The 26,934-nt window shown below is 45.8% G+C and overlaps 1 protein-coding gene across 2 annotated transcripts; it reads left to right on the plus strand.

Annotated features, from left to right (window-relative positions):
- kirrel1a (kirre like nephrin family adhesion molecule 1a) lies at positions 1-25,645 on the plus strand. 2 transcript variants are annotated; one of them, XM_041031529.1, is made up of 15 exons: positions 1-260; positions 13,587-13,736; positions 16,743-16,892; positions 16,972-17,129; positions 17,277-17,427; positions 17,836-17,941; positions 18,223-18,371; positions 18,566-18,693; positions 19,481-19,607; positions 19,885-19,985; positions 21,324-21,540; positions 21,816-21,923; positions 22,197-22,324; positions 22,609-22,722; positions 24,801-25,645. In XM_041031529.1, the coding sequence occupies exons 1-15, from the start codon at positions 215-217 to the stop codon at positions 25,461-25,463; spliced, it is 2,496 nt and encodes an 831-aa protein (XP_040887463.1). In that variant the 5' UTR covers positions 1-214; the 3' UTR covers positions 25,464-25,645. The 2 variants fall into 2 exon arrangements, with proteins under 2 accessions (XP_040887463.1, XP_040887464.1); XM_041031530.1 differs by having other exon boundaries at positions 22,645-22,722.
- The last annotated feature ends 1,289 nt before the right edge of the window (positions 25,646-26,934 follow it).

Here is a 26,934-nt window from a genome sequence, read left to right on the forward strand (position 1 = left end):
AGCAAAGCAGAGGAGAGAGGTGGCGAAAAAAAAAGCAGTGAAATGGTGTAAAAGCTGAGCCAGTCCAACCCGAGTCAGGGGACCACCGAGGAGGACCGACGCAGGAGGATTATTGTGCTTTGCGTAATTATTGTTAAAGTCAGTAAACTCCCGCTTTTTGATGCTGTCCTCACGGAGGTTTGAGCCCATAACGGACTTATTGGTCGGCTGAACCATGCAGAGGCTGCTGCTCCTGAGTTTGGTGTTGAGTTTTCAAACTGGTAAGACTGAATTTCTCTCTTTTTTTAAGCGCACAATTAACGCTGAGTAAATCTTAAATTTAAAACTGTGTGAAGCTACAGAGGCTTTTTAAGCAAACACAGCCCTCCGTCGATGATCATTTAGAAGTGTGTGTATGTGCATGTGGGAGACAAAAAAGAGAAAGACATACCACGATTTCATAGCTTTCCCTTATGAACCGCAGCAATGGATCACCTTAGGCGTGTGTGTGCGCGTGTGAGTGCACGTGCAGCAGCGTGAGAGAGTGCGTGCGCGTGTGACTGCGTGTCCTCACCGCAGCAATGGATCACCACACTTTTATTTTTTATTTATTAATTTATCTATCCTTGTCGCGTGCGTCCGAACGCGTGCGGATGCGGGCGGTCGATGGCGCACGTGCGTGCGTCCAACTTGAACATGACTGCTGCATGCGCGCCCACCGGCCTAAATGACCTTTTGCATATTATGACGGACCCCCGGTGCCGTTATTCAGACGGGACCGTGGTGAGGCGCTGAGGACGTGACGGGAATGACAGTGATTGACCAGCGCTGCTCTACATGCCAGCAGCACTTCCACACTGCTATCGCATCTGAATGGCTTGTCAGTCCGCGAGACCACTGCTACCAAGCCCCTGTAGTGATCCTGTAGTGAAAGGCATCTTATATAGCCTTCTCCCCCCCTTGTCTCACCCCTTCACACACACACACCACCCATTTCTGCTCCTGTCCTGGTGTCCTACCTGAGTGCCTGACAGAAAGCCCATTTTAACCCTCCCTGTTGCCTTCCACTGTGCATTTCAGCAGCACAATGAGGCGTGTGCAGCAGCAGCACCCATCTATCTGTTCCTCCTCCATACCTGTGGGGTGCCAGGTAGACTGTTGGCTTATGATAATCACAGCTGTAGTCGAGTTGCTAGGAGACAGGAGGTTGAAGGAGGAGGAGAGGATGGTTGTAATTTCTCTAAGCTACCTGTTTGATCGAGGCATATCTGTGTCATTGTGGCTGCGCAGCCAGGGCAAACCTCCCTTTTTTATTTTTATTTTTTACCCATTGTCTACCTTGGCTGACCGGGAGCGTGCACGGATGGCTGCTGGCCGACCAGTCGACCACTCCATCATAGGTAGGGGGCGTGTTTGGGGAAGGGAAGGTATAGAAAGGGATGATGTCACCGTGTCTGCCAGGCTTTGTATCGCTCAGCCTGGCTCGCCATGCTCAGCATCCACCCATGGTGTGTTGCCGGGGTTTCACACAAGCACACGACAACCTACATGTAGTCAGGAGCAGATTCCTTTTCATCGACATATCTGGCACTCTGTGAATCCACATATGACACAATCTGGCAAGCGTGGCAACATGCAAGCACACAGCCCCTGCTCTCCCTCCATTGAGACTCCTTGTTTCTGTCACATGCTGTTGCCCTGTGTTCATGACACATTCATCTACAGATGTACATAGCACATACACACACACACACACAGCCCTTTACATGTGTGAAACCATGTGTCCTATTGTCTGTTGCACTGTTGCAACTGTATAATCCAGTATTACTACATGCTGGCCTCTCAGACACAAATATATTTGCTTTCGAAGGCTTTCCTGAAGACAGGATTAGCAGGCTGTAGATGGGGCTGATTTTAAATGACTTAAAGATTTAAAATGCTGTAGTAGATGTAAGGTCTCGAATGTTGCTCTGTGGCTTTTGCGTCTGGCTATGAAAACACAAGAGGGGTAGGCATAATCCAGAGAGAGCTGAAGTGAACATCACATCAAAAGAGATAACACTTACTGTAGATTCGGGAACATCATTCTTAAGAGCACCCAGACTCTTATCTCTTTATTAGACTAGTAAAACAGTATTTCATGGCCTGCAATTTGCACACATGTAATTGCCTACTAGTGCTAATGAGTGCATGGTTATTAGTCGAGCAGCTAATTAAAGCTGTGGTGAATCAGAATGTTTTTTAAGTTATTTAGATTCAATGATACAGCTGCAACCAGGACTAACTGTAGTAAAGTCTTTAGTGGCAACACCACTGGAGTGATTGATTTAGTATCCTGGCCTTGTATCTACATACCAACCTGGTAATAAGTCCCAAGCAAGAGCCACCATTAACACAGCTGTTAAGTGTTACTGCATAATCAATCATTGCAAACACACTCCTTTAACTTCTTAATGAGTAGGAGAGCCTTGAGGCTGGACTTGCAGCACTGCACCTACAGCCCAGACTGGTCTGAAATGCTGACTCGGACAAAGGCTCCAGTGCAGGTGTACCATTTGTCAGCCTTTGTCCTTTTGTGTGGACCGAGGCCACGAGCTGCTGCTGCTGCTACCACCGCCGCCGCCGCTGCTGCTGCTGCTGCTGCTGCTGCTCCTGCCCTTACTGTACGCTCTGAATCACGCGGCCGAGCTGTGAATCATAGACCTCAGACGGATTCCTGTGTTGTGCTCAGCAAAGAAAAAATTCAGATGTTGGAAGAGTCAGACACAATCGGGGGGCTTTTACACCCAGAGAAAGAAGGGTTCCTCAAGGGTTGTTTGATCAGGGAAGTAGTGGTTCTACTACTGTATGTGTAATGTTAATGACTCAAAGTGGGCTGTAATAGTTCAAATAAAAAAACGAAGTTAGAAAAGCCTCATAAAGAATCCAGCGCGGTACTAAAACACTCTGTTAAAACTGCTGATTTACAGCATTTCATGCATACTTGCCAGTAATAATCTGTGACATTTTCATCTAAATAAATTCCAATTTTTCCACTCTCTATTCTGGAGTCACACACACTGACTCGAGATACTGCGAGCACATGAAATCTTTTCCATTTGCTGGTGGGGGGGGGGGGGGGGGGGTTGATTTGTTTTATGTTCTCACAATAAATAAAATAAGAAGTGAGTAGTTAGCCCAAGCTAATCTCACATAGCCAGTCCCCTGTCTCATTATGCTCACGCAGATGTGGAGAAATGTACCCTCTAAAGTTTGTTAGACGAGGGACGAGGACACGGTCGGCAAAAATAACCACTAAACCTGCGTGAGAAGAACTTGTTTGTGATTACAGCGAGTAGAGATCATATATGAGCACAAGTAGCTGATAAAGAAAAAAGTGCCAAAAACTTGTGAGGATGCTCCAATGAGAATCTTGTGGATTATCACTTATAGGACTATTTATAGCGACGCGATGCTTTTTGAAAGCGCTCTGCCATGGTTTCAAGGCTAACGAACCATTTTTGCGGTGCTATACTGAACCCTCGCCGGCTGAGAGTGGAGATCCGGAGTGACATATGTAGCGAGGCAGAAGTCTGTTTTTAATTCTGATCCCAGCGAGCGAGATGTGACTGTGGAGCATCCTACCGTTAATATGTGAATTCGGGTCATGGTGTTTTTTTTTTACGGGATCTGAATGAAGCCTATTTACCGAAAAGCATCTCTAATTGACATCAGCCACTGAAAGCAACCACTGAACCAGTTGTAAAGCTCAATCTGGGAATGGAGCCCGTAATGTTATAATGTACATCCACGCCTGTTGTTCCCCATTGGGCTCCATTCAATCAACAAATTCTTGGCATTTCTGTCCCGGCGGGTGTTTGTCAATGTGTGACATGTTGATTGCTTCTCTCAGTTGATATGTTTGTTTAAGGGCATTCCTCTGGACACGAGTGTCCTATAATGATTTTTGAAGTGGGGCTTGGGAGAACAAAGAGGCTTGCATACACGCTTTCAGATGATCCAGTAAAAACCTGATAGGGTGCAGAAGTATTTAGTTGGACAATTCGTTATCAAACTTGTGGTCAGAGATAAATTAAATCCGAAGTATACACGCTTCCTTTGAGCATCCTCAGCAGCTACGTGAATGTTTCTCGAGTGAAGCCCCAGGATTTTAAAGGCCCCATAATCTGATTGTGTTTGACAGGCCGGGGGCATCCAAGTTATAAAAAGAAAAATGAAAAAAAAAAAACATCCCCTTAAAAATGTTTCTTTATGCAGAGTCCCCAGAGCAAGAGAGGAACACTTTATCACATCTGACTGAATCTATTGGCCTTGTTTTTCCAAACTGTGCGGCCACATTCTGCAGCGAGGACCAATTTGGGGTGATGGAGGGGGGGGGGGGGGGGCAGGTTACACAAAAAAGTTGTTTATGGTAGAGGTGGAAGAGAAGGACGGGGTGGACAAAGAGGGGTAGTCTTGTGGGCAGGTGGGTAAAGCTTGATCAAGAGTGATTAGACTTTTTTTTTGTGTTTGTTTTAGAAGTGGTGAGGTGGGGTTTTGAGGGGTGGGGGGGATAAGTATTGTAGTGTGGGAGGAGGGCGTGCTGGATGAAAAGAAAAGCAAGCCGGGAGAGAGGAGCGAGGGACGAGGACGGAGGAGGAGGAGGAGGAGTGGTTGGGAGGCCAGTGGCAGAGAGAAAGGGACTATTACTCAGGCTTGACTGCTCCCTCAGTGGGGACAGTGAAGCTGCTCATTCAGACAGAATATGGTCGGGGCTGGTTCAAAGGCTACATTTGCGCTGGAATCGGCAGTGATTGAACCCACATCTGAGGTGCCAGCCGAGCTCTTCCCCTGCCCCCCGTCCCCGCTGAGGTTAATTGGCATTAATCGGCGTTGCTGTTAACTTTCTTTTTTGTTTCTTTGCCTTTGTCTCACAACATGAGGCTTTTTCTGCTTAGCAAACTTCATTCTTTCTCTTCCTTCTGTCCCCTCCTGGACTTCTTTTTTTTCCCCCTCCTCCTCCTCCTCCTTCTCCCCCCCCCCCTCCATTACTTCTCCTTCTCTTTCCATCTACCCCTTTCTCTCTCTCTCTACTTCTCTTGCTCTCTAATAAGTTCCAGATGTGGTTCTTGCATTCCTCTGGTCGGTGGAGAGAGAAAGAGAGGCGAGGAGGGGGAGGCGGGGGGGTGGTATGAGTCGGGGGGAGGCGGTGGGGGAGGGGACAGGAGGAGAAGCACATGAATTAAAACAGGGAGCACATGATGAGGAAGAGGAGCTCATGCACTGGAACACACACACACACACACAAGCTGAGGGAGGAAGAATGGATGTGTGTGTGTGCGTGTGTGTGTGTGTTTAGGGGGAGGGGGGGATGTCGGTCCTGTAACCTCAAAAGTTTTGGGACATTCTCCTCCTCCTCCTCCTCCTCCCCCCCTTGTTCCCCCTCCTCCTCACCCCCTCCCTCCGCAGGAATGTGGCTGACGCTGATGATGTCACTTCATTTCTCCGCTCTCCCAGTTTCTGCTCCTCAACAAGGGACAGGGCAAAGAGAGAGAGAGATAGAGAGAGAGAGAAGGAGAGGGATAGAGAGAAAGAGAGAGATTTGACTTTCTCCATCCATCTTCCTTTTACAATAACAACATTAGGGTCAGCCGTCTCACTAAATCGTTTACCACAGCACCGCAGCGCTCGCCGTCTCCTCGTCATGTAACACAACAGCCTGCAGGCTAAATTGTTGCGGACTACAAATAATGAGTGAGCAATCTCTTGATAGTAATAATCATCAATGGCTTTGAATCCAGTCATTAAAACAATGTTGTGCAGATGCATTATTTTGTCGAAGGCTACCACTGTCAGCTTAATGCTGTACCCTCAAGGCTAAGCTTACCTTAACCCAGTTTACCCATGTTCTTAGATCCAGATTAGACTTTATTTAATTTCCATTTTAGAAAATCATCTCGATTTGATGGAAGAGACACTACATGGCCAAAGGTTTGTGGACAATGGGCATTGGTCTGCTGATGTAACAGCCTCCTTTCTTCAGGGGAAGGTTTTCCTCAAGACTTTGGAAGCTGGCTGCAGGGATTTGCTCCCGTTCATGTTGGGTGATGGGGTCTGGCTATTCCAGTTCATCCCAAAGGAGTTGGATTGGGGTTGAGGTCAGAACTCTGTGGAAAGCCAGTTTTTGATAAACCCAGCTTTGTGCACCAGGGCATTGACATGATGAAACGGGAAAGAGCAGCGTTCCCCAACCTGTTGCCATAAACCTGGAAGCACACTCTCGGTTAAAATATCATTCTATGGTGTGGCATTAAGATTTCACCTTATTGGAACTAAGAGGCTTCTCCCAGACATTTTAGGTGATTTTAAGATTTGGTCTCTATTTAGCTTCCATATATCTATCCATTTATTAAACAAACTGTATTTTCTAATGCTACCAGCTATCAGCATTCCAGCTTTATTAGCACCCCACTCACTTTGCTTTCTAGTCTTTTAGTGTGTTTTTGCTGTCAACAAAGAAGCCTCCTCTTCAAAGTGACAGTATGCACTTGAGGTAATATTAGCGAGGGGCTCTGTATGAATATTACTTAACTTTAGGGGGTCAAGGCCCCGGGCTTTTATTGGATGGCTTGTGACAGATGACATTGCAAGAAGCTACAGTACATACCAATAAAATTAGATTGCACTGGATTGAATTAAAGCAGACCTTGGAGGAGGTGATTTATCAACGGGACACCGCTTGTAAAATAGTCCTGCTGGATTCCATCACTGCGCCGTACTGTAACGTGAGGTGAATGGGCGGACCATCTGAAAGCTGTCACAGCTGATGGGCCGGATGTGTACTTGCTAGATCACGTGGCTTTTTGGAGGCGGAGTGGCTTAAGGAACGGGTCGCTGCCCAAAATCAATGGGGAACCACTGCTGTGAATTATCGATTCATCATGATATTGATTGTGCCAGTTGAATTCAGCAGCGACCCCTGCGTTACAAGCTACACAGCGCACTACTGTGGAGTAGCAGCTTGAAATGTATGTAACCCCTTGTTCAAGCCTATCCAGAGGACAGCTATTGTTAGTTCTGGTCACCCTTGGTTACAGCGGAGCGTTCTTTGTCAGCCGCTCGGCATGTTGGCTGCACAAAGGCTCGTGGATTACCAGCGGCCGGCCCGGCTTTCCAGCGCTTGAGCATATTCATGTGCCCGTAATGTGTCACATACCTCATCCATGAATTATCATATTACCCACCACTGATCCTGGGGTTGCCATGGCCACTGTGTCTATCATTGTGTCAGTGGTCCTCACTGGCTGTAGCCATGGTAACAATGTCTGTAACAGAGGTTTGGTACAAATAAAGCTCTTCAGATGTGAAATGGGTGTATGAGAGGAACCCCGGAGAATGGAAGGGTGGCGCAGGCACTCACGCTCTGCCTGCACAAACACACAAAATGAGTGTGCACACCTTCACGGGAACATATGTACACTCATGCACATAGTAGTATCAAAATGGGCAGACAGAGCGCAGCACTAATTTTCCTCCTGCCATTTCCAAATAAACCTGTTTCCACAGCAACCATTTTGATAGTAATGGAGAGAAGGAATGAGAGGAAGGACCGATGGAGGGAAAGAGAAGCAGATATGCTTGAAGGTGGAAAGGTAGAAGGCAATAAGGCGCTAGGAGGATGGAAGGAGGAGGAGTGATAATTTCTAAGTAGATGCCTGCCAGACAAAAGGAGGTGAATGGCGAATGAGAAGGGGGCAAGGCCACAAAAGAGAGGAAGAAAGAGAGAGGTCGCTGACTGCTAGTAAGGGGGAGGACGGCAAGGTAAGACGACAGAGGAAGGGAGCGAGCAGGCAGACAATGCGGCAAACAAAGGAAGGAGTCTCAGAGTCTTTCTCTCTCTGGCTCTTTCTCCCCTCTGCCCTAATCTTCCCTCTGCTCCGTCCCCACCTCCAGGAGTCACCTTTGTGTTTGACTGACACGGTGTCAGCAGACTCAGTGGGTCGCCTCCTTTCACTCCCTGCTCCTCTCCATCTATGTCTCCCGCTTGTTTCTATAGCGCCGTCACCATGGTGACGAGTTATTATGGCCATCCTGCCAGGCGGCCATGTTGTTGAGAGAAGACAGGCACAGGTGGTAGAGTTCCCACGGCCAGACAAATAGATGGAGGGACTGCATATGCTTGTGTGGTTCATGGGTACAGTTTAGAGCTGAAGTGATTGGTTGATTTATTGATTAGTCGGGTGACAGAACATTCGATGAAAATAGTGAAGCTGCACATACATGACATACATCATATAGTACACACCACGCATGCATATATGGTGCATGTATACACTTAGAATGCAGAGTTCTGTTCTGCACTAAACCCACATATCTCCAAGTCAGCTTTTTAGGAACTAAAAAAACTGCTTCATCTGTGTTTTCAATACATTTACTGAATTAAAAGGGAACTTTTAAAAGAAGGCGCTGCAGCAGTGAAGTCCAACCAGTCTCATGCAAACACTGACAAGACGCGCGGACAGATCTGTCAGTGCACGGACTAACTGACAGCTGGATGTATGTACAGTCATATACAGCAAACAGGGAGAGTCAGAGTGAGTCAGTGCCGCATGAATCCTATGGCTGCGACTTTGTCCTGGAACAATGATGTCATCCTCCTCCATCACACTTCACGGTTCTGTGTCTGTGGACCTCGCCGTCTCTTTGTTCTCCCGTTCCTGCATCTCATTTTCAGGCAGCCCCTCCGTAGCACCAACACATCGGCCACACGCAGCGGCGATATGGAATTAGACAGATAACAAAATCAATTTGGAGCGGATTGACTAACAGTGAAGAGAGTGGGGAGGGAGGGTGAAAGAGAGAAATAATGAGAGACCAGTGCGGCCGCCTGACTATTAATTGGTTAGGTGGAGGGAGGATGAGGTCATTGAAAAATGTTTTTTTCAGAAAAATGGGTGTACCAAGCACAAGGGAGGGTTTCATCAGACACACAGATGCACATACACGTGTGCGCTCATCGGACACGCTCGTACAGAAAACTTTTTTTGGGCAGTTACTTTACACGTCAGCTGTTGCTATGGTGACGCAAGTCTGTGATCCAGCCGAAGCGCGGGATTGGCTGGAGAGGAGCGAGAGAGAGGAAGGCAGGGGGACTTTGTTGGAGGGGTACAGAGGGGGTTCGGTGAGGGGGGGCCAGACACAAAGATAATTAGATCGATGCATAACAATCCATACAAATGGCATTTTATTTAATAGCATCTGATTCAATGAGGCTGAATGCCACCAGTGAACCTTTCCCAGAAGTCCTCTGTTGCATGGCATCACTTCCAACCATGTCTGCTGTCCCATTCAGAGAGACGCTGAAAAGCAAGCTTTGACATTCACCACCGAACAGCGGGGTGTGCGGCAAATTAAAGAATGCAGGGCATATGAGCAGCACACTTACTAAAAATAGCCCAAACATCTTTGCATGCGTATATCCTTTCAGTAATTTTCAGCAACAAATTGACGGTTCATTACCTTGGCTATTAAAACACCACCGCATGGTGCGAGGGGTGCTCTCGGGCTAAATTGCTGTGGTGGTTCACACTATGGCGGCGTGTGGCCATGCTTTTGGTGAGTCACCCGGCAAGGCAGTGCGTGCTTGCCTTCGGCTTTGTGTCTGCTTTGACAAGCCGAGGTTGGTGTCACAGTGGCTGCATGGGCTGTTGTCCTCGGCCCCAGATTAATCCTAATCCCTTTCCAAACTTTGACTAGGGCTGTATTTAATCCTAGACTAAACTGAGACCCGTTCCCAATGGAGATGGAGATGCTCTGCTGGCTTGACGGTTTAGTCCGCGTCGTGGCGTAATCTATGTTCAGGAAACCGCCTCTACGTGTCGATTATATGTTTGGGGTTTAGCCTGGTTATGTTTGTGTGTGTGTTGACAGGAAATGGTTAGCCCATGTGGTGAGGGTTAGGTCATCTGTGCTGCCTGGTTTCATGTGTGTGTGTGTGTCTAAATGTGCACGTGGTCATGGTCACAGCTCTTTGTGACCGTGGTCTTTGTGTGGACAGGGTGCTTGGAGTCTCCCGTTGGTATCTTGGGGATCAGTGACTCAAGGAAATCAGGACACACTCTAAATTTGTCACTGCAGCATAACCCACATAATGAAAGAATACAAGCTCCCTTGCATACGCTCTTCTGTCTTGCCTTAGCTCTGACTGCTCTCTGGGTGTAGATTTACGTGTTTAAAGACAGACACACACGGACACAAGCGCATACACTCATGTTGACAAGTGTTAACTGGGTAATATGGAAATCAGAAGGCGAGGAGCACATGTTTAAATGAGTCAGTGTTTTCAGTCCTCAGCCTTTGCATGGGTGTTTTTCTCCGCAGATTGTGTAGCCTCCACTCAGGAGTATTCGGTTTGGATTATGTTCGTGGTTTACAGAGGCAGTTGAGGGAATACCTCCAGCGAGCAAATCTGAGGTGGTGGAGGAAAGGATTTGCTTGCCCTCAGGCTACTGTCGAGGTTGCGGGGTAGTTTAAACCTCGCTAAACTCTCTTTACACCCATGTATATCTGAGAAAAGGCTTTTCATGCTTTTTTAAGATGGTGTAAGTCCACACTGTACTTTCCGCTAATTAGCATTAGACAAAGGCAAGTTTTAAGAAATGAGGGTGTATACAGGAAATTAAGGACAAAATCTGTGCTCTGTCTAGAATTACTCTTTGTCTATAATCGCAGTTTTTCCAAAATATCTTTCTTTTTATGCATTTTCCAAACCCATTACCCCATCACATTTATCCTATGTGACTGCTGCAAACAGCTCAAAACACACACACATGGTGCATTTAAACTCCTCCTTCAGCCCAGAATTCTCAACAAATCTTGACAAAATAAACATGTACAATCATCGATTCCTGCATCCCCTTTTGATTTGTCGTGGAGCATCACTCAGCTCTTAAAGCAGCTATGATCAATATTTCTGTATTTACAGTGGATCGCATGATTACATTTAAGTGAAAGAGGTCGCTCACAAACCCACAGAGAATTTACTGCCCGACTCTGGAGTCCCTCTGGATTTGCTAAAAGTCTAAATAAGCAACTGCTTGCTAGCAAGTTTGCCGGTAATGTGTTTACATCTTGTCTCCTCTGCCTACAAGTGGCCTAAAAATCAGTTATTGCAGCATGCATTACATTTTGCAAAAATAGTGCATAAAACAATCATTTAAAACAAATCGAAGCAGATCAGTGTAAATGAAATATCTTTGAGTTTTGGATTATTGGTTGAACAAAAAGAATAAATTTGAAGAAGTCTGTCTCAGGGCGCTGAGTGTTGACTTTGCCTGAAGCCAGAAAATGCAGGTTTGGATCCTGCTGAGCAGGATGAGCACATTAAAAGAAGTCACACTAAACAGATCCTAAATTCTAGTGTAAGCAATACATTGACATCATGTGTCTTTAAAGAAGTTGGTAGTTTCGTACACTCAGTCAGCTCGGCTTCTTGGAGCCATTAGAAGAATCATATAACTTTGAGCTAATGTGGTTGGTGGCTGGTGAGAACGTGCACACGTGTGGTTCCTTCTTACAGTGTTCACAGTTAAAGGCTTTGTGACTTATTTGACATGATTCTACCTCTGAACTTTTCCTGTCCAATAGTTGCTGCTGTGCTGTGTTTTGCTTTGCTTTATCTTAATACATTACTCCTGTTAATTTGGACGTTCTTCAGGGAGCAAATTAAGGGCTGCTTTTGTTTTTTTGGTTCATTGCTGAATTATTCTAGGTATGCATGCTGCAAAGCTCCATCTGCATCTGATTCCCTTTTCACCGTGTATCCTTGCACATCTCCTTTATCTTTGGAATATTAATGTCAGAAGCCATTGGTGTGATTGGTATGGAAATCTTTTTGCATGACTGGCTTCTTTTGCATTATCAGGCACATTGTACCTCTGCAAATCACACCAAATCGGACATGATACGGGGAGAGTGCATGTCTGCGTGTGTGAAAGGGAAGGAAAATGTGAGAGATAGGGACGGAGGGTCATGATGGGGAGGCGGGAGGTGGGGTGCGGAGGCATATGGCAGTTGTTAAAAAAAGTGAGAGAGATGGGAAGGTGGGGGGGGGGGGGGGGGGGGGGGGGGAATGAGAGAGGGAGTGTAAGGGAAAAGAGAAGGGGAAAACAAGTGATAAAAAAAGTGGAGAGGACAAGTGAGAAGGAGACATGTAAATGGTAGGAGGTGAAGAAAAGGGAGTGCGGGAAAAAGTGAGAGAAGAGAGAGACGGGTGAACAGGGGAATGAAAAAGAGAGGGAGAGAGAAAGTGCTGGAGGGCTGATATTTAATGTGATAAATGAGTTGTGACAGTCCGCCTCTAACCCCCTTCCAACCAGTGAGGAGGAGGAACACAGAAATAGAAAGCATTATGGGTAAAAGGACATATACAGCATTATATATGTATATAGAAAGAAGGAGGTGCGTACATACTGTAGAGAGGGAGAGGTAGAGGGAAAATCAGTGCAGGCAAAAGGACATTCATAGACAGCATTATAGATGTACAAAGTGAAAGAGGCGAGTGGGGATGCATACATATGGGGGGAAAAGCAGAGAGTGAAGGAAAGCAATTTGGGTAAAGGACATACAACCTTATAGAGAGAGAACAGAAGGAGAGAGGTAATGGCAGAGGAGGGTGGAGGGTGGGCAGGGGGGTGTACAATGCAGCACTGGGTTAATGATCTACTGTACGATATTCTTCGAAATAACAAGTGGGAGAGGGGAGAAAAATGAAAGCGTGAGGCAGAATGGAAAGAATGAAAATTTAAAGCGAGATGCAAATCCTCCACAGTGATTGCCTCTCCTCTATTATACGGGTGTCATGTCTTCAAGGGACAGCTAATTACAACTTGTCATCATACAGTGTGGAACAATAGCAGAGGGCTTTTTTTTTTTTTGTCTTGTTTTTTCCTCATATTAGAGAGTTGGTCGGTGGGCCAGCACGGCGCTGGTCTGTCTGCTGTGGCGGTGGACTACACACTGGAAGGAGAGAGTCTAGTAGACAATGACAGCCACTGTAGTTTTTTTTTTTTTTGTTGGGGAGTGGAAGCCTGGGAGATGACTCATAGGGAGGAATGAAGAAGGGAGAAACAGAGGGAGACGAGAGGGAGGGCCAGAGAGTTTTGAAGAAATAAAAGTCAGGAGCGAGAAGAAAAGGGGTGTGAGAGACCCTATGGCTGAAGTTGCGCGTTTGATCTCCCAGCTCTTCCCTCCTGAGTCAGCATTTACCGCCTCTTCCTCTTCATTCTTTCACTTTCTTCTTCTTCTTTAACTCTGTTCTGATTTCCTTTTCTTTGACACCTCCGTCTTTCCAAGCCGTCCTTTACTCCTCGGCGCTCAGTTAATGGCCGCAAGCCATAGTGTGATCAAAGATGGCAATAATCGTGGTATTCCATTGCTGCTGGGGGATCGCAGTTTCTAATCAATTAACCATAAAACCACAGATTCAATAACATGCTATAATTGTGGTTGGGGTGATTTTACAGTAGCCTGCCTGCAGTGTGTACACTGTGAAAACGAGAAAGTCCCTAACTTATCCCTCTCTTTCTTTCCCGATCCCTTCTTCTCTCTCTCTTTCTCTCAACCTCCAGTGTGGACAGCGAGGTTCTCTCAGGAGCCAGCAGACCAGTCGGTGGTGCGGGGCCAGAGGGTGATCCTGTCCTGTGTTGTCTTCAACTACTCGGGCATTGTTCAGTGGACCAAAGATGGCCTGGCTCTGGGCATCGGAGAAGATCTGCAGGGTGAGACGCCATGACGCCTCCTCTGGCTTCCTTCGCTGTGTCGAGCATATGACTAAGATTTCTTTTTTCAAAGCTGATTCTGATAGCTCCGGAATGGAGCAGCTGATTTCCGTGTACGAAACACTTTGCCAATGTTGTGAACGGATCATAACATAACTTAAAATGAATGATTAATGATTGGTACAGCGGTTAGCTAAACGCTAACCTCAGCACAGCAAAATTACCAGCTAGGACAAGCTCACCGAAGAGGACACGCTTTTCCCCTCCACCCCCTGTCAGTTGTAACACCCCAACACCACATGCTGTGATTGAGAGTATGTGAAGACTAGTTAGAAGAAAGTGGACAAGATGAGCTAAATAAAACTTTAAAAAAAAAAAAAGCGTTAAATGAATAAAACCCGGTTTAAAATCAAGGTACGTGAGCTCGTCTAGCTGGGCTGTGGAGGACAGGGAGGTGAAATTGTCAGACTAAACTATGTTAGGTGTTAAGTTACTTTTCCCTTTTTTTTTTTGCTCCAGCATTATAGACTTACTGTCTTTGCGTTTCCGTTGGCTAATGCTAACGGTGTAACCAGTGTGCTATTTGGTTCTCCCAAACGTTAGCAAAGCACAACTCTTTCACAGCACCTTGAACAATACACACTCACCCAGTGTTTGTATGACATTGCGTGTTTCTAACTGTGTTGGCTAATGTATGCTGACAAAATATTTTTTGCTGCTGATTGTTTTAGTTGCAGCTAAATTGAGCCAACAGAGCATTTTTTTCCCCCCAAGACATTTTAGTGACTGTCATGCTACTGAAAGACAGCTTAGCTACTGCAGCAGCTATCCCATCACATCAGAATGTGAAACACTGTGAAACACTTGTTTAGGTTGATGTTACATTTGGCTACCTTCTGCACACAGCGTCAAATGTTTGACGGGAAATTCAGGGTCCCTCTGGCACATTTTGCAGACTGACATCCTTCAACTTGGTTGAGGAGCATCACATCAACACCTTTGTCATAAAAGCAGTGGGTGATACCGACCGGCTAATATCTGATTTTTATTGAAAAGCAGATTCATCAGCTAATATATCGCCCTCATACTTCTGTGCCGCTCTGTTTTTTTCTCTTAGCCTTTTTTTTTTTTGTCCCAAGTGATGAAATGTTTGCGTTTGATTTATTAAGTCTCCCGCTTTTCCTTCTGTCAACAACGGCAATTTAAGACACAGCGTCTCTGACTTTGACAAAACTTGGGGGAACGATGCATCTCATCGCTGTGTGGAAGCATTTTCAGAATTGCACTGATGAGCCCAAAGGGGCCTGTGCGATTACCAGTCAAAACGAGTGGGCATATTTTTAGCTGATTGGTCCAGAGAGGGAATGCATCATTGGTGACATGCTGTTGCCTTGTGTTTGTTGTCATTGTTTTCCTCAGACCATTTTTTCTTTCCCCTCTGTTTGTTTAATTTCTCTTCCCATTCCTCTGCTTTCTGTTACGGTCTTTCCACCGTTTCCTTTTCCCTTCTCTTCAGTTTTCTTCCATTCTTCACTGTCATCTGCTGAACGGTATGATTCTGGATTTGCGTTTTAGTTCTCTGGTCTCTCTCCTCTCCTCTCCTCTCCTCTCCTCTCCTCTCCTCTCTTCTCCTCTCCTCCACTGTCTGTCATGTTATTCCTCTGTGACCTCCTCATCTAAGATCCCTTGTTCCCCTCTCTCCCTCTTGTTCTTTTTCTTTCTTGTGCCTCTGTTGTACTGAGGCCTCTCTACTTTTCCTCATTTAACTTCTCTGCCTTGTCTCTCTCTCCCGTTACCTTCATCTTGCTTGACACGCTCTCCGTTCAGGCTCTCCTCTTTCTCTCAACCCCTCTCTCCACTCTCCCTCTCTGTCTCTCTGTCCTCGTCTGTCCCCTCTCCATTCTGTCTGTCTCTCCCTCCCTCCTTTTAATCATATTGTTACTGTAATGGTCCAGTGCTTCAAGCCAAAGCTTTTAAATAAAAACATGTGAATGAACACTGGCCGCTTCATGCACACATACACTCAGTGGGTGCGTGTGTATGTTTGTGTATGAGGCTCTGTCCCCTCTGCTCCCCCACCCCCTCTGTCTCTGGGCTTTTCATACGCTTTCTCGCTCTCGACATTTCACATGCAAATGCACGTATATACAGGGCATACACACACACATGCACACATGCATGCAGAAACAAGGACACACAAGGTTAGGCAAGCAACAGAGCTCAGTTCGGAGGCTGCACATGGAAGCGGCAGCAGAGAATTTCACATGCGATGTACGTCTGGGCAGCAAACATGAATTCTGCACCATGGACTGGAGTCGATTTGAGTCCTCTAAAACGTTGTTGTCATAATGCATTCATCTTTTCCCCCCGCTGGTGAAAGAGAGCGTGGATGCCACCTAATGGTGAGAATGTACAGCAGTGACACAGCTGGGCAGTGTGGCGGATGGGGGAAGGGAAAAAGGAGGATTGGAGAGGCTGGGTTTTGTGTGTGTGTGTGTGTGCATTTTGCTGTGTGAATGTGTATGTTTGGTCATGTGTTTGCGTTTGTGCTTATCTGTCGCATCATGTGGCCTCAGCTCTCTCTGGTGTCATAAACCCCCGGCGAAGAAAAAGTCGGATTTTTTGCTTCGTGTGTGACACAGATGTGATGTTTTCTTATCAGCCTGAACTGCAACAAGCTGCATGGTGTTGCGTTTTTTTCAAATTCTCATAGAGACTACATGGGTATGTGAGGATCCTGAGACATGTCATGAATCAGCACTTTGTACTCGACATTTTGAATATTAAAGATATAGTGACATAAATTAACCTTCAACCAGCTGCAGCCCAGAAGCCTAGGAGTTGGAAAAAGTAAAATATCTTCATTAGCATCTAAGAAAACTGCTATAAAAAAGCCTCTCAACTGAGATCTAAAACTCATCATGCAGGCCTGAGGTGGAAACCTGGCTTGTGTTTGTGTTTCCTGAAAAGGTATCATGATCATTTATGCCTGTCTGTGTGTCCCAGCCTGGCCCAGGTACCGTGTGCTGCGTGTGCAGGAGTTGGGGCAGTACAACCTGGAGATCCTGTCAGCTGATCTGTCCGATGACTCCCTGTATGAGTGTCAGGCCCCTGATGCTGCGCTGAGGTCCAGGAGGGCCAAACTCACCGTCCTCAGTACGTCCTCAGCACATGTTTAAATAAAGTATGTCAGACAGTGTCTGGGTTTCTAACCCTGCCCTCTTTCCTGCTCCAGTCCCCCCAGATGACCCATTTATTGATGGGGGTCCGGAGGTGTTGCTGAATGCGGGGGAGTCCTACAATCTGAGCTGTGTGTCTCGAGGGGCTAAGCCGCCTTCTATGATCGAGTGGCTTAAAGATGGTCTGCCTGTGGAGGGGGCCGCCAGCACCACTGTAAGTCTAAAAAAAAAAAAAGAAAGCCACACATGCAGCCAGACACACTAAACGCACACACTCGTGTGAACTGTATTTACAGTTACAAAACTTCATCTGTGTTTTTAGTCTTTCGTCAATCTTCCTCTGTCCTCTATCCATTATCAGGAGGTGCTTCCAGACAGGAAGAGAGTGACCACACGTAGCTACCTGCCAATCCAGCCCGTTGATACGGACACGGGGAGGAACTACAGCTGTGTGGCCACCAACCTGGCTATTCCCACGGGCAAAAGCACAACCGTCACCCTCAACGTTCACCGTAAGCAATGCTGCTCTGGGATATATAGCCAAGAAATCGAGGAAAGACGCTTTAACCTAAGAAATAATACTGTTTCTTTTTGATGTATTAAACTATTCTATGCAGGTACTCGGTGAAATATAGGTATATGGCAAAAGGAAAGATGAATTACACAACCAATATACAATTAAATTACCCCTCCTACGACTACATAAATTGTTATTATCACATATCTCACTAATTTAAAGGCTAAATGTTTTTATGGCTATCACTAAGTAATTCATGGCAGCCATTTTGCATCAGACTGTCCTCCAGATTGCAGCATACATTAGATGTAGTAAGACTTGTTTTATGAGTCTCTCTCTCTCTCTCTCTCTCTCTCTCTCTCTCTCTCTCTCTCTCTCTCTCTCTCTCTCTCTTCCTTTCCAGATCCACCGACAGTGACCTTGTCCATTGAGCCTCGCTCTGTCCTGGAGGGGGAGAGAGTCACCTTCACCTGCCAGGCTCACGCCAACCCTCCTATTATGGGCTACAGGTCTGCTTCCACATACACATTCTCATTTTCACTAGGCCTCTTAAAGTAACAGTTACCTGGCCAAACTGTATGACACAAATGTAGTGCTGCTGTTTGGTTTTCTAAGATTTTTCTTTAAAACGTTGGTGGTTTCACCCCTTTTTAATTGGACATTTAAAAAGAAATGTAAGACATTTTAATTTTTGTGGTTTTCATTTGTGTCACATTCGCTGTTCCAGTGCAAATGTAATGTTTAAATGTGTGTTTTTTGATGCATTCAGTGTTGTGTACTTAAATCCTAGGTGGGCTAAAGGTGGCGTGGTGCTGCAGGGTGCCAGGGAGAGTGTGTTCACCACCAAGGCAGACCACTCTTTCTTCACCGAGCCCGTCTCCTGTCTGGTTTTCAACGCTGTGGGAAAGACCAACGTCAGCATCCTGGTGGACGTTCACTGTGAGTCACACAATACTCATCTCACCTTGTTCAATCACTTGTGGCCCACTTCACTCACTGCAGTCTGGAGTCAGAGGGATAAAACACACCATTGTTGTGTTTCTCTCTCCTCAGAGCCGCATCTCCCTTTTAGTCCTACTGCATTATTACTCAAACACAACAAAGAACAACCTTCTCTCTCTTTCTGTCTCCAGTCGGTCCAATCCTGTTGGTGGAGCCGCAGCCAAAAACAGTCGATGTCGACTCTGATGTCACCCTCAACTGCAAATGGGCTGGAAACCCTCCGCTCACGCTCACTTGGTTCAAAAAGGGTTCAAACATGGTAAGAAGCTAAGAGCTCATGCTTTGCACACGTCTCCTTTGTTCTTGCATTCACAGTATTTCTTCTCCTGTGTTTACAAAAGCAAACATTGGTTTAATTTGATTTTTAGCCAAGAGTTAACCATCACGGTTCTGTTTTTAACATCTACTGTGTTACACCATCCAGAAGCTGATGACATGGCAAGTAGGTGTATGTAAACATTAGCACTGGTTGCTAATGACTCACTGGCTGGTTGGCTAATAAATGGTCAGTTCAGGTGAAGTGGGTTGACTTAAATTAAGTTCAGAGAGTTTTCTCTGAGAAGAGAGAGAAGATACCAGAACCAAAAAAAAACAATGCAGTTGCAGCAAAGTAAATTAAATCTGCCTTGTCACTAACTACAGACACTAACTTGGCCCTCACCTGCATCTCTATAATAAGTCTAGTTCAGGTATTTCTCGCTCTTGTTCAGGTGGTTACATATTTAGCCATAATTTTCACACAGCTAATTTCCTGATGGATGTGGTTGCTAGGCAACTACGAAACCTTTGTGATGGGTTAAAAGCAGAAGTACAAGTTGGCATTGTTAGCCAGGTGGGGTCAGAGTAGTAGAACACACATACTGAAATAAGGCCAGACATCCAAATATGCAACATGAAATAACAAGGTACACAGGCGGAGGTACAAAGTGCATCAGCCTCTCTTCTACTTATGTACATGTGGGCTTTTATTTTGTTTATCCCCTCCTGCTGTGTAGCAGATTTGCCTTGTTTATATTTGTGTCTTTTTTTTTTCCACTCCCCCACAGGTTCTGAGTAACAGCAACCAGCTGTATCTGAAGTCGGTGAGCCAGTCGGATGCCGGCCAGTATGTATGTAAGGCCATCGTCCCACGGATTGGAGTAGGAGAGACTGAGGTCACGCTCACAGTCAACGGTCAGAAAACATCCACAGAATTTTAATATATCAAGGCTTGTAGGTGAAAATCTTGTGCTTTCAAAAAGGTCAGTTTGTCAGTAATTGAAAAAAGAAAGTTCACATTTTTAAAATCATACAGTTTCCACTTGAACAGGCCTGGTAAAGTCAAAGTGTTTAAAAAAAGAGAGAGAGAAATCAGCTGGCTTGAATATGTTTTTTTGCAGTTTGTTGTATTTTAAGTGTAATTTCCTTCTGTGACACACACTGACACGTCCTGTTATTTTGACCAATGCAGGTCCTCCCATCATCTCCAGTGATCCAGTCCAGTATGCAGTAAGAGGGGAGAGAGGAGAGGTGAAGTGCTACATAGCCAGTACGCCTCCTCCAGATAAGATTGTAAGTGGAGAGATAAGAAAAAGTGAAAAAATAATAGTGCCATGAAACATTTCTGGCACCAAACCAACACTGAAAATGTCTAAATTTTAGCCCAGTGTCAATTATTCAGACAACAAAAGACCAAAAAAGGAAATTCTTTGGTCACAAAGAGCATAAAGTTGTACCTGCTTTAGTCTTACAGTGATTTGTATTTTAGTACTACTGTACCTTCCTGTTCCTAAATGGCTCCACTCCTGCACAGTAAATGCTTTTAGCCACTGTCCCCTTTTCTTTTTGAGTGGTGACTCACCCTTAAACTCTCCCAGAATGTTCCTCCATCCCATCACATAAACAAACCAACACTAACACTAAGCCGCTCCTCTTTTAGCTCCTGCGTCAGAAATCAGCTCGGATGATTTCTTTCTTCGGCTCTATCACAGAGACGCAGTAGTAGTAGTTCTTTGGCTCCCCGGCTTCTGTGACTGATCCATCCTGACTCGCAGTGCGCGCTCCTAATGCAAGTGGCAGAGGTTGGGACAGAAAAAGATTTATAAAATATAAAGGACTGGAGAGGAACAGTTGTCCCAGTAAACGCCTCAGCCAGGAGATTCTCCTTCTCTGGAATAAGTGGGCAGATTATGGGAACATGTGGGCTTATACATAATTAACTTGCCTTAGTACGGTACCTCAATGCTGAATAATAGAGCTGCTTTTAGTGGCTTTAAAGTTGGAGAATGTGCAAGATTCTCGCCAGCTCAGTCATCCCCACCCACCTCCACTTCTGTCTGCAGAAACATACAAATGGTTTCTGGTCCGAGGAAGTCATGCGGTGTGTGCGTGTGTGTTTACATATGAGTGTGTGTTCGACGTAAATTTATGCGGTCTTTTATTCTGACGTACACTTTTATAGGATGTGTTTAAGTTAAATCATTTATTGATTTAAATGTTCAGTTGTTTTTTTCCATGTGGGAGACAAGATTAAACCACAATAATACAGAATGAGATTAATATTTTTCAATAAGAGTGAGGTTTATTGGCATTATGCATGTCCTTAAAGGAACAGTGGGAATTCTGGGTCATGAACATATTCACTTTCTTGTATTCTTTGAGTAAGATAAGGAGATTGATACCACTCTCATTTCTGTGTGGTAAATATGGTTCTCCTGCCAGCAGTCTGGCTCCGTCCAACACCTGTAGAGGTGCTAGTAGGAGAGTTTTGACAGAGCCAGGCCAGGTGTGTCCCTCTGTTTCTAGAATCTCATCACACATCCTCCTTGAGTTTGATAAATAACTTCATAACAAATCGGTCGTAACTATTTGCGATACAATCTAACATGACCTCCTGTGTGTGTGCTGCAGGTGTGGGCGTGGAAGGAGAACGTGTGGGAGAAGGAGAAGGGGACGCTCCTGGAGAGGTACACGGTGGAGCAGAGCAAATCGTCCGCCGAGGGCGGCGGCGTCCTCTCTACCCTCACCATCAACAACGTGATGGAGTCTGACTTCCTGTCCACCTACAACTGCACGGCCTGGAACTCGTTCGGCCCCGGCACCATGATCATCACCCTGGAGGAGACTGGTGTGTTATGAATTATTAAAAACAATACCTTTGGGATAAGAAAGCTTGCAGTGGTTTCATCAGGATGTACCCAACACCAGAATTTGATTTGGACAAATAAAACAAAGTATTGTCTCAGTAACTGGGGATGAGGGACTCCTTCAGGTCCAGGTTCATTACATAGAGGTATTTCTCACATTAAAATCTTTCTTGTGTTGCTAATAAGAGACATTACAATCCCCAACTCACAATTTCTCTCACTATCTCTGTCTCTCTCTTTCTCACCCTCATTTCAGAGGAGGTCCCAGTGGGAATAATCGCTGGTGGGACGGTCGGCTCTACCATCCTCTTGTTCATCTTTCTGCTGGTCCTCGTTCTTATCTTCTACCGGCAGCGCAAAGGCAGTGAGTCATACTCTCCATGTGCTTTACACATACAATATAAAGACGATCAGCAATCTGCAAATACTGAATGAGTTTTTGTGTTTTGGTTAAAGGATTGTGGTTTAAATCCTCGTCTCTAGATCTCGCAGCAAAGAAAATCAAACACCTACAACTTCCCTCTCCACCGTATGGATATAGGTCCCCTCTGAACTCGCTCCCTTCAGTTCATGAAAACACTCTGGCCCAGACGCGTGCGTCCAGCTGTATTCAACCTGTGCCGTGTTTTGCTTCCAGGTCGGCGTGGGGTCACGCTGGGTAAGCCCGACATCAAGGTGGAGACGATAAACAAGGAGACCCACAGCTTAGAGGAGGACTCCGGCAGTGTGTCCACGGCTTCGCGCATGGTCAAGGCCATGTACTCGGTGAGCAGCAGCGGGATACGCGTGCTTGTGTGCTGGACACTGTTTACACAGCCTGTAGTTGTACAAAAAACCTCATATTAACTCAGTAACCTCTCCCTGGGCTACACCTTTTGTCTAAAAACAAACTCAATGCTTTCCCTTGTAATCGCTCCTTTTTTAACACTTTGAATTCCATTTTCTCTTTTCCTGTCACACTCTGTTGCCTCCTTCCCTTTTCTGTTTCCTTGTGCCACCTTCTCTCCTCCTTTTTGTTTTCGTTTTTCTTTTGTTGTTTGACGGTTTAGTTTCTCCCCTCTGTGTCCTTCTCTCCTTCTAATCAGCCCTTTAAAGATGACATAGAGCTCAAGTCTGACCTCCGCAGCGACACCCTGGACACCCGCCAGGAGTACGACCTAAAGGTGAGAACACACAGATGCCAGAAACACTCATGATGTACCGAAGGGTTACGATCACAGTGACGCTCATAGGTAGAAAAACACAAATGATACAGAGTCAGAATAAACAATTGACATGAAATTATGCTGAAGTCAGAGTGAGGTCTTGTGTGTGAGTTCATTTTGGAGCAAGGTTTCATTCTAATTATATCTCAAAGGGCTGCAAATATCCTAATCATTAGTGACATGGTGATGACTTTCATCAGGGTTGTTGTCACCTAGGACGACACTGAGAGTAAAACAGACTCAGAGGAACTGCACACAAAGATTTTTAAATCTGAAACAAACCCTCATTCATAAAAAAATATGATCCCAAAATCCCCAAAATCCCCAAATGAGTCCACTGAATGATCTCGTATTATCACGCCCATCGTGAGGATGATCAATCACCTCCCCAGTGGTGGTATTAAGAAATATGGATTTTCCCTTTTTGGAAAACAAGTGTTTCCATGATAAGCGAAAGCTCGTTGTAATTTCACGACTATTCTCTAAAAGGTTTAATGCTTAAACCTGATGTTTTCTGAAAGTTGAAGCATGAATTTGAAAATCAAAAATTCCATTTATATAAACCCTCTAGACTCTAGAGGGTGCACATGTGCCTACAGAAGAGCCTGACATAGATAAAGGAGAAGGATTTGAGTAGACAGCTGCAGCTATTGTACTGTACAGTTTTGTACAGTGAGCCAACAATGAATGACTTACAATACAAAATTCCCTCTCTGTACAGCTGTCTCAGACAACCCTCTTCAGTTTACAGTGTGTTAGGTTTGTGTTGATGTGGTTTTTTTTGTTGTTTTCTCTGGGCAACATGTTGCTGGTTGTTCTGTTTCATGTGTTGGTGGTATGTCTGTAGAAGATTTTTAAACTCTGCGTTACTCAATATCTGTGAGAACAATAGAGGAGGATATTTAAGACAAACATTTTGTAGTTCAGTCAGCCTTTCTTTTTTTTTTTCTTTCTCTTTTGGTCCTCTCTGCCCTTCACTCTCAGTCCAACTGTGAGGCAACCACCTTCTCTGATTACTTAGAAACTTGGCTCACTCGTCTTGAAGATATTTAAAGACAGCACAGAGGGGGACAAAAAACCAAATTGAAAAGAAAATTGAAAAAGAACAAAGGAAGTTGAGGCTTATTCTGCCCATTCAGCTGACATGAATCATTTATACATTTTGACACCATGGGGTTGGGCTAAGGTGATGAATGTATTTTCACGCGTGAAGCTGCCAAAATGTTCTGCTGAAACTCCCCCCCATGAATATTTTGTGAGGGCAAACACGCCGCCCCTCTAGCTGGTGTGCTGCCTTGGATCACTTTGAAGACATGCAGACATGAATCCACCCCAGGAGGTGGTTAGATCACCCCGACAACAGCCTCAGCCAGACTGTTTTTCTATTTATTTAGAAAAACAGTCTGCCCCCCCCCCCCCCCCCCCCCCCCCCCCCCCCCGCTGCCTGAAGCACCAAAGCAGCGAAACAAAGTTGGGTTGGGGGGAGAAGTCTGGGTACGTGAGAGGCAATGAGATGGTAGAGTCGTGTCAGAAACATCAACATTAGAGCCTTCAGCAGGATGGGGGGGTGCAGTGAGCAGAGAGAGCATCTTTCCTTCACCCAGACAACCTGGGGCTGACCCTGCACGTTGACAGGGAGGGATCTGCCGAAGAAGCCTGGGATAAAACACTGATATTTAAATTTCAGCTGGGATCCAATTCCATTCTACATAATGTAATGTTTCAAAGCAGGTTTTGAGTGTGTGGTTTGCTCACATTGGAAACGTGGCAGAAGTTATATTAAAAAGTCTGTATACATACCAAGACATCACTTCTGAGTGTGCTGGTGTTGGATCCTCTTTCCAAAGGAAATGGAGGCACAGCCAAAACAAAAACTGAAACAGATGTAGATGTTGGTGAGACAGCTCCTTGATGTCAAAATACAGAAAATTACATTTTTATCTTGACCTGAAGGATCCGTACTCTGGCATTTCAGAAATTATTTTGACCATAACCCTCTTGTGTTTCATGCTGTCTTTCTCTGACTCTCTCTTCAGGACCCCACCAATGGCTACTACAATGTTCGAGCCTCCACCCACGATGAAGGCCGCCCTGCATCCCGCTCCACCATGCACTACTCTGACTACCGCTCCCCTGCGGGAACACCGGGGGGAGCTGCATCAATCAGCAGCAGCGCCGGCGGCTCAGGAGCCACGGCCAGCGGAGGAGCCCCCGGTCCCCCCGGACCCCTTACCTCCCCTGGCCGCCCCCAGGCCTGCTATGACCCCCGACCCCCATCCAGACTGTCCCACATCAGCTATGCCCAGTTCAACACCTTCACCCGTGGGGGCCAGAGCCAGCAGCCCCCTGCCAACCCCGCCCCCCCAGCCAGCGACTTCCCAGGGGAATGCAGCCTCCTGGACTCCACTTCTCAGCTGGCCTACGACAACTACGGATACCCCTCGCATTACCAGACCTACCGCATGGGATTCGCCCCATCCAGCTTGGCCCCGCTGGAGGCTGGCCCATCCTATGAGATGTACGGGGTGGGATCTGGGGTGGGGGGCCCTGGAGTCGGGGTTGGTCCTGGGGGCCCAGCTCCCTCGGGATCAGAGACTGGACTAGGGAAGTACGGCAGCTCCACTCGCTTCTCCTACACCTCGCAACACTCTGACTACTCCCACAGCCGACACACACAGAGGATGCAGACTCACGTGTGAGACAGAGACGCGTAACCACCTCACAGTCTTAGCTGAGCATGAGGAAGCATCTTATAAATAGCGTCACACCTATAAACACACACAATCACAGATTTACACGCACACATTTTCACACACCAACACACCCTACTGTACACAAACTGCGGAAGACAAAAAAAACATCACACACATACACACCCATGCAGAGTCAGAAGACCATGCCCATGAGACAGGGAGGGTATGCGAAACAGAGAGAGGAAAAGAGTGGAGAAGAAGGAATTTTAGTGAGACAGGGAGGGGAAATTCCACACAATTTTGAATTCCCTCACTCCCGATGTGTTTGTATATCTGAGCTCTCAAAGAGCGGATGGCGCAAGTCACAATCAAGACTGGGAAAGAGAGCAAAAAAAAAACAGAGAGAAGAGGAGAGATCACAGATCTTTGGAGCCCATAGCCTTTGCTATGAATTGACTTTGTAAATGATGAGAGAGAAACGTCTTAAGGCAAATTGACTGACTGTCAAATATGGTACACGCTGATCAAAAAAAAAAAAACCTCAACCAGTGGAAGTCATCTCTGGCCGCCATTTTTTTTTTTTTTTGCTGGTTGTCTTATTCAATGATCATAGAGCACATATATATATAGTATCCCAGAATGCCCTTCTGTACAGTGGTACATGCCATCATGCCTCTTAGGCAGCGTGGGGGAGCGTGTAGGGGGCTGGGGTGGGGTGGGGTTGGGAGGGTTGTCATCATTTTGCACTGCATCTACAGTATTCGTGCTTGGACGTCCCTTATCAATATCTGTGTAATGTCTTCTTTTTATTTGCACACCAGACTAGAGCTTTGTATTCTATTTTTTAACATTACAGAATTATTTTTGTCAATGTAAAACATGTAATGTGTATGTATGGACCAAAAGTTTGAACGTGAGCGCACATAACTCGGGCGTTTTCCTGAGTGAAATCCACTGACACGGGAGTGAAGAGTTGTGCCAACAACAGAGCCTGAGATCAGGACGTATTTCACATCAGAAGGGTAAACCAGTGTATGAACGAAACCTAGTGCCAAGTGTTCGTGTTGTTATTCACCTTAGACCATGTATATGCAGTAGAAGCTCCTTCTATCGGCGATTGTTGCTTTACAAACCAGGCTCGGGGGCCTTGAGTCATTCCCAGACATTTTCGTAGGCTGGAGCCTTTTTCTCTGAGCCCTTAACTCAAAGCCTGGTGCAGACAGAGAGAAAAACACAGATGTTGGGTTTCGAACTGAGTGGCCTTATAGGGGAACATGTCATACATTTCCATTTTGAATCATTCCTCATCGTCTGTCTGCCAAAAAAACGGCCAGAGGAGAATGTGTATGGAGAGGTTCAGTGAAGGCTTGTCCACAATATTGACATGTATTAGTGTATGACTGAGCGTGTGCGTACGAGTGTGAGAGGGACAGATCAAGAGGGAGTGTGTGGGCGTTGGCGCGCACATCGATTTGTA

The sequence above is a fragment of the Toxotes jaculatrix genome, chromosome 23, assembly GCF_017976425.1.
Source record: "Toxotes jaculatrix isolate fToxJac2 chromosome 23, fToxJac2.pri, whole genome shotgun sequence".
In the NCBI taxonomy this organism is placed as follows: Eukaryota; Metazoa; Chordata; class Actinopteri; family Toxotidae; genus Toxotes; species Toxotes jaculatrix.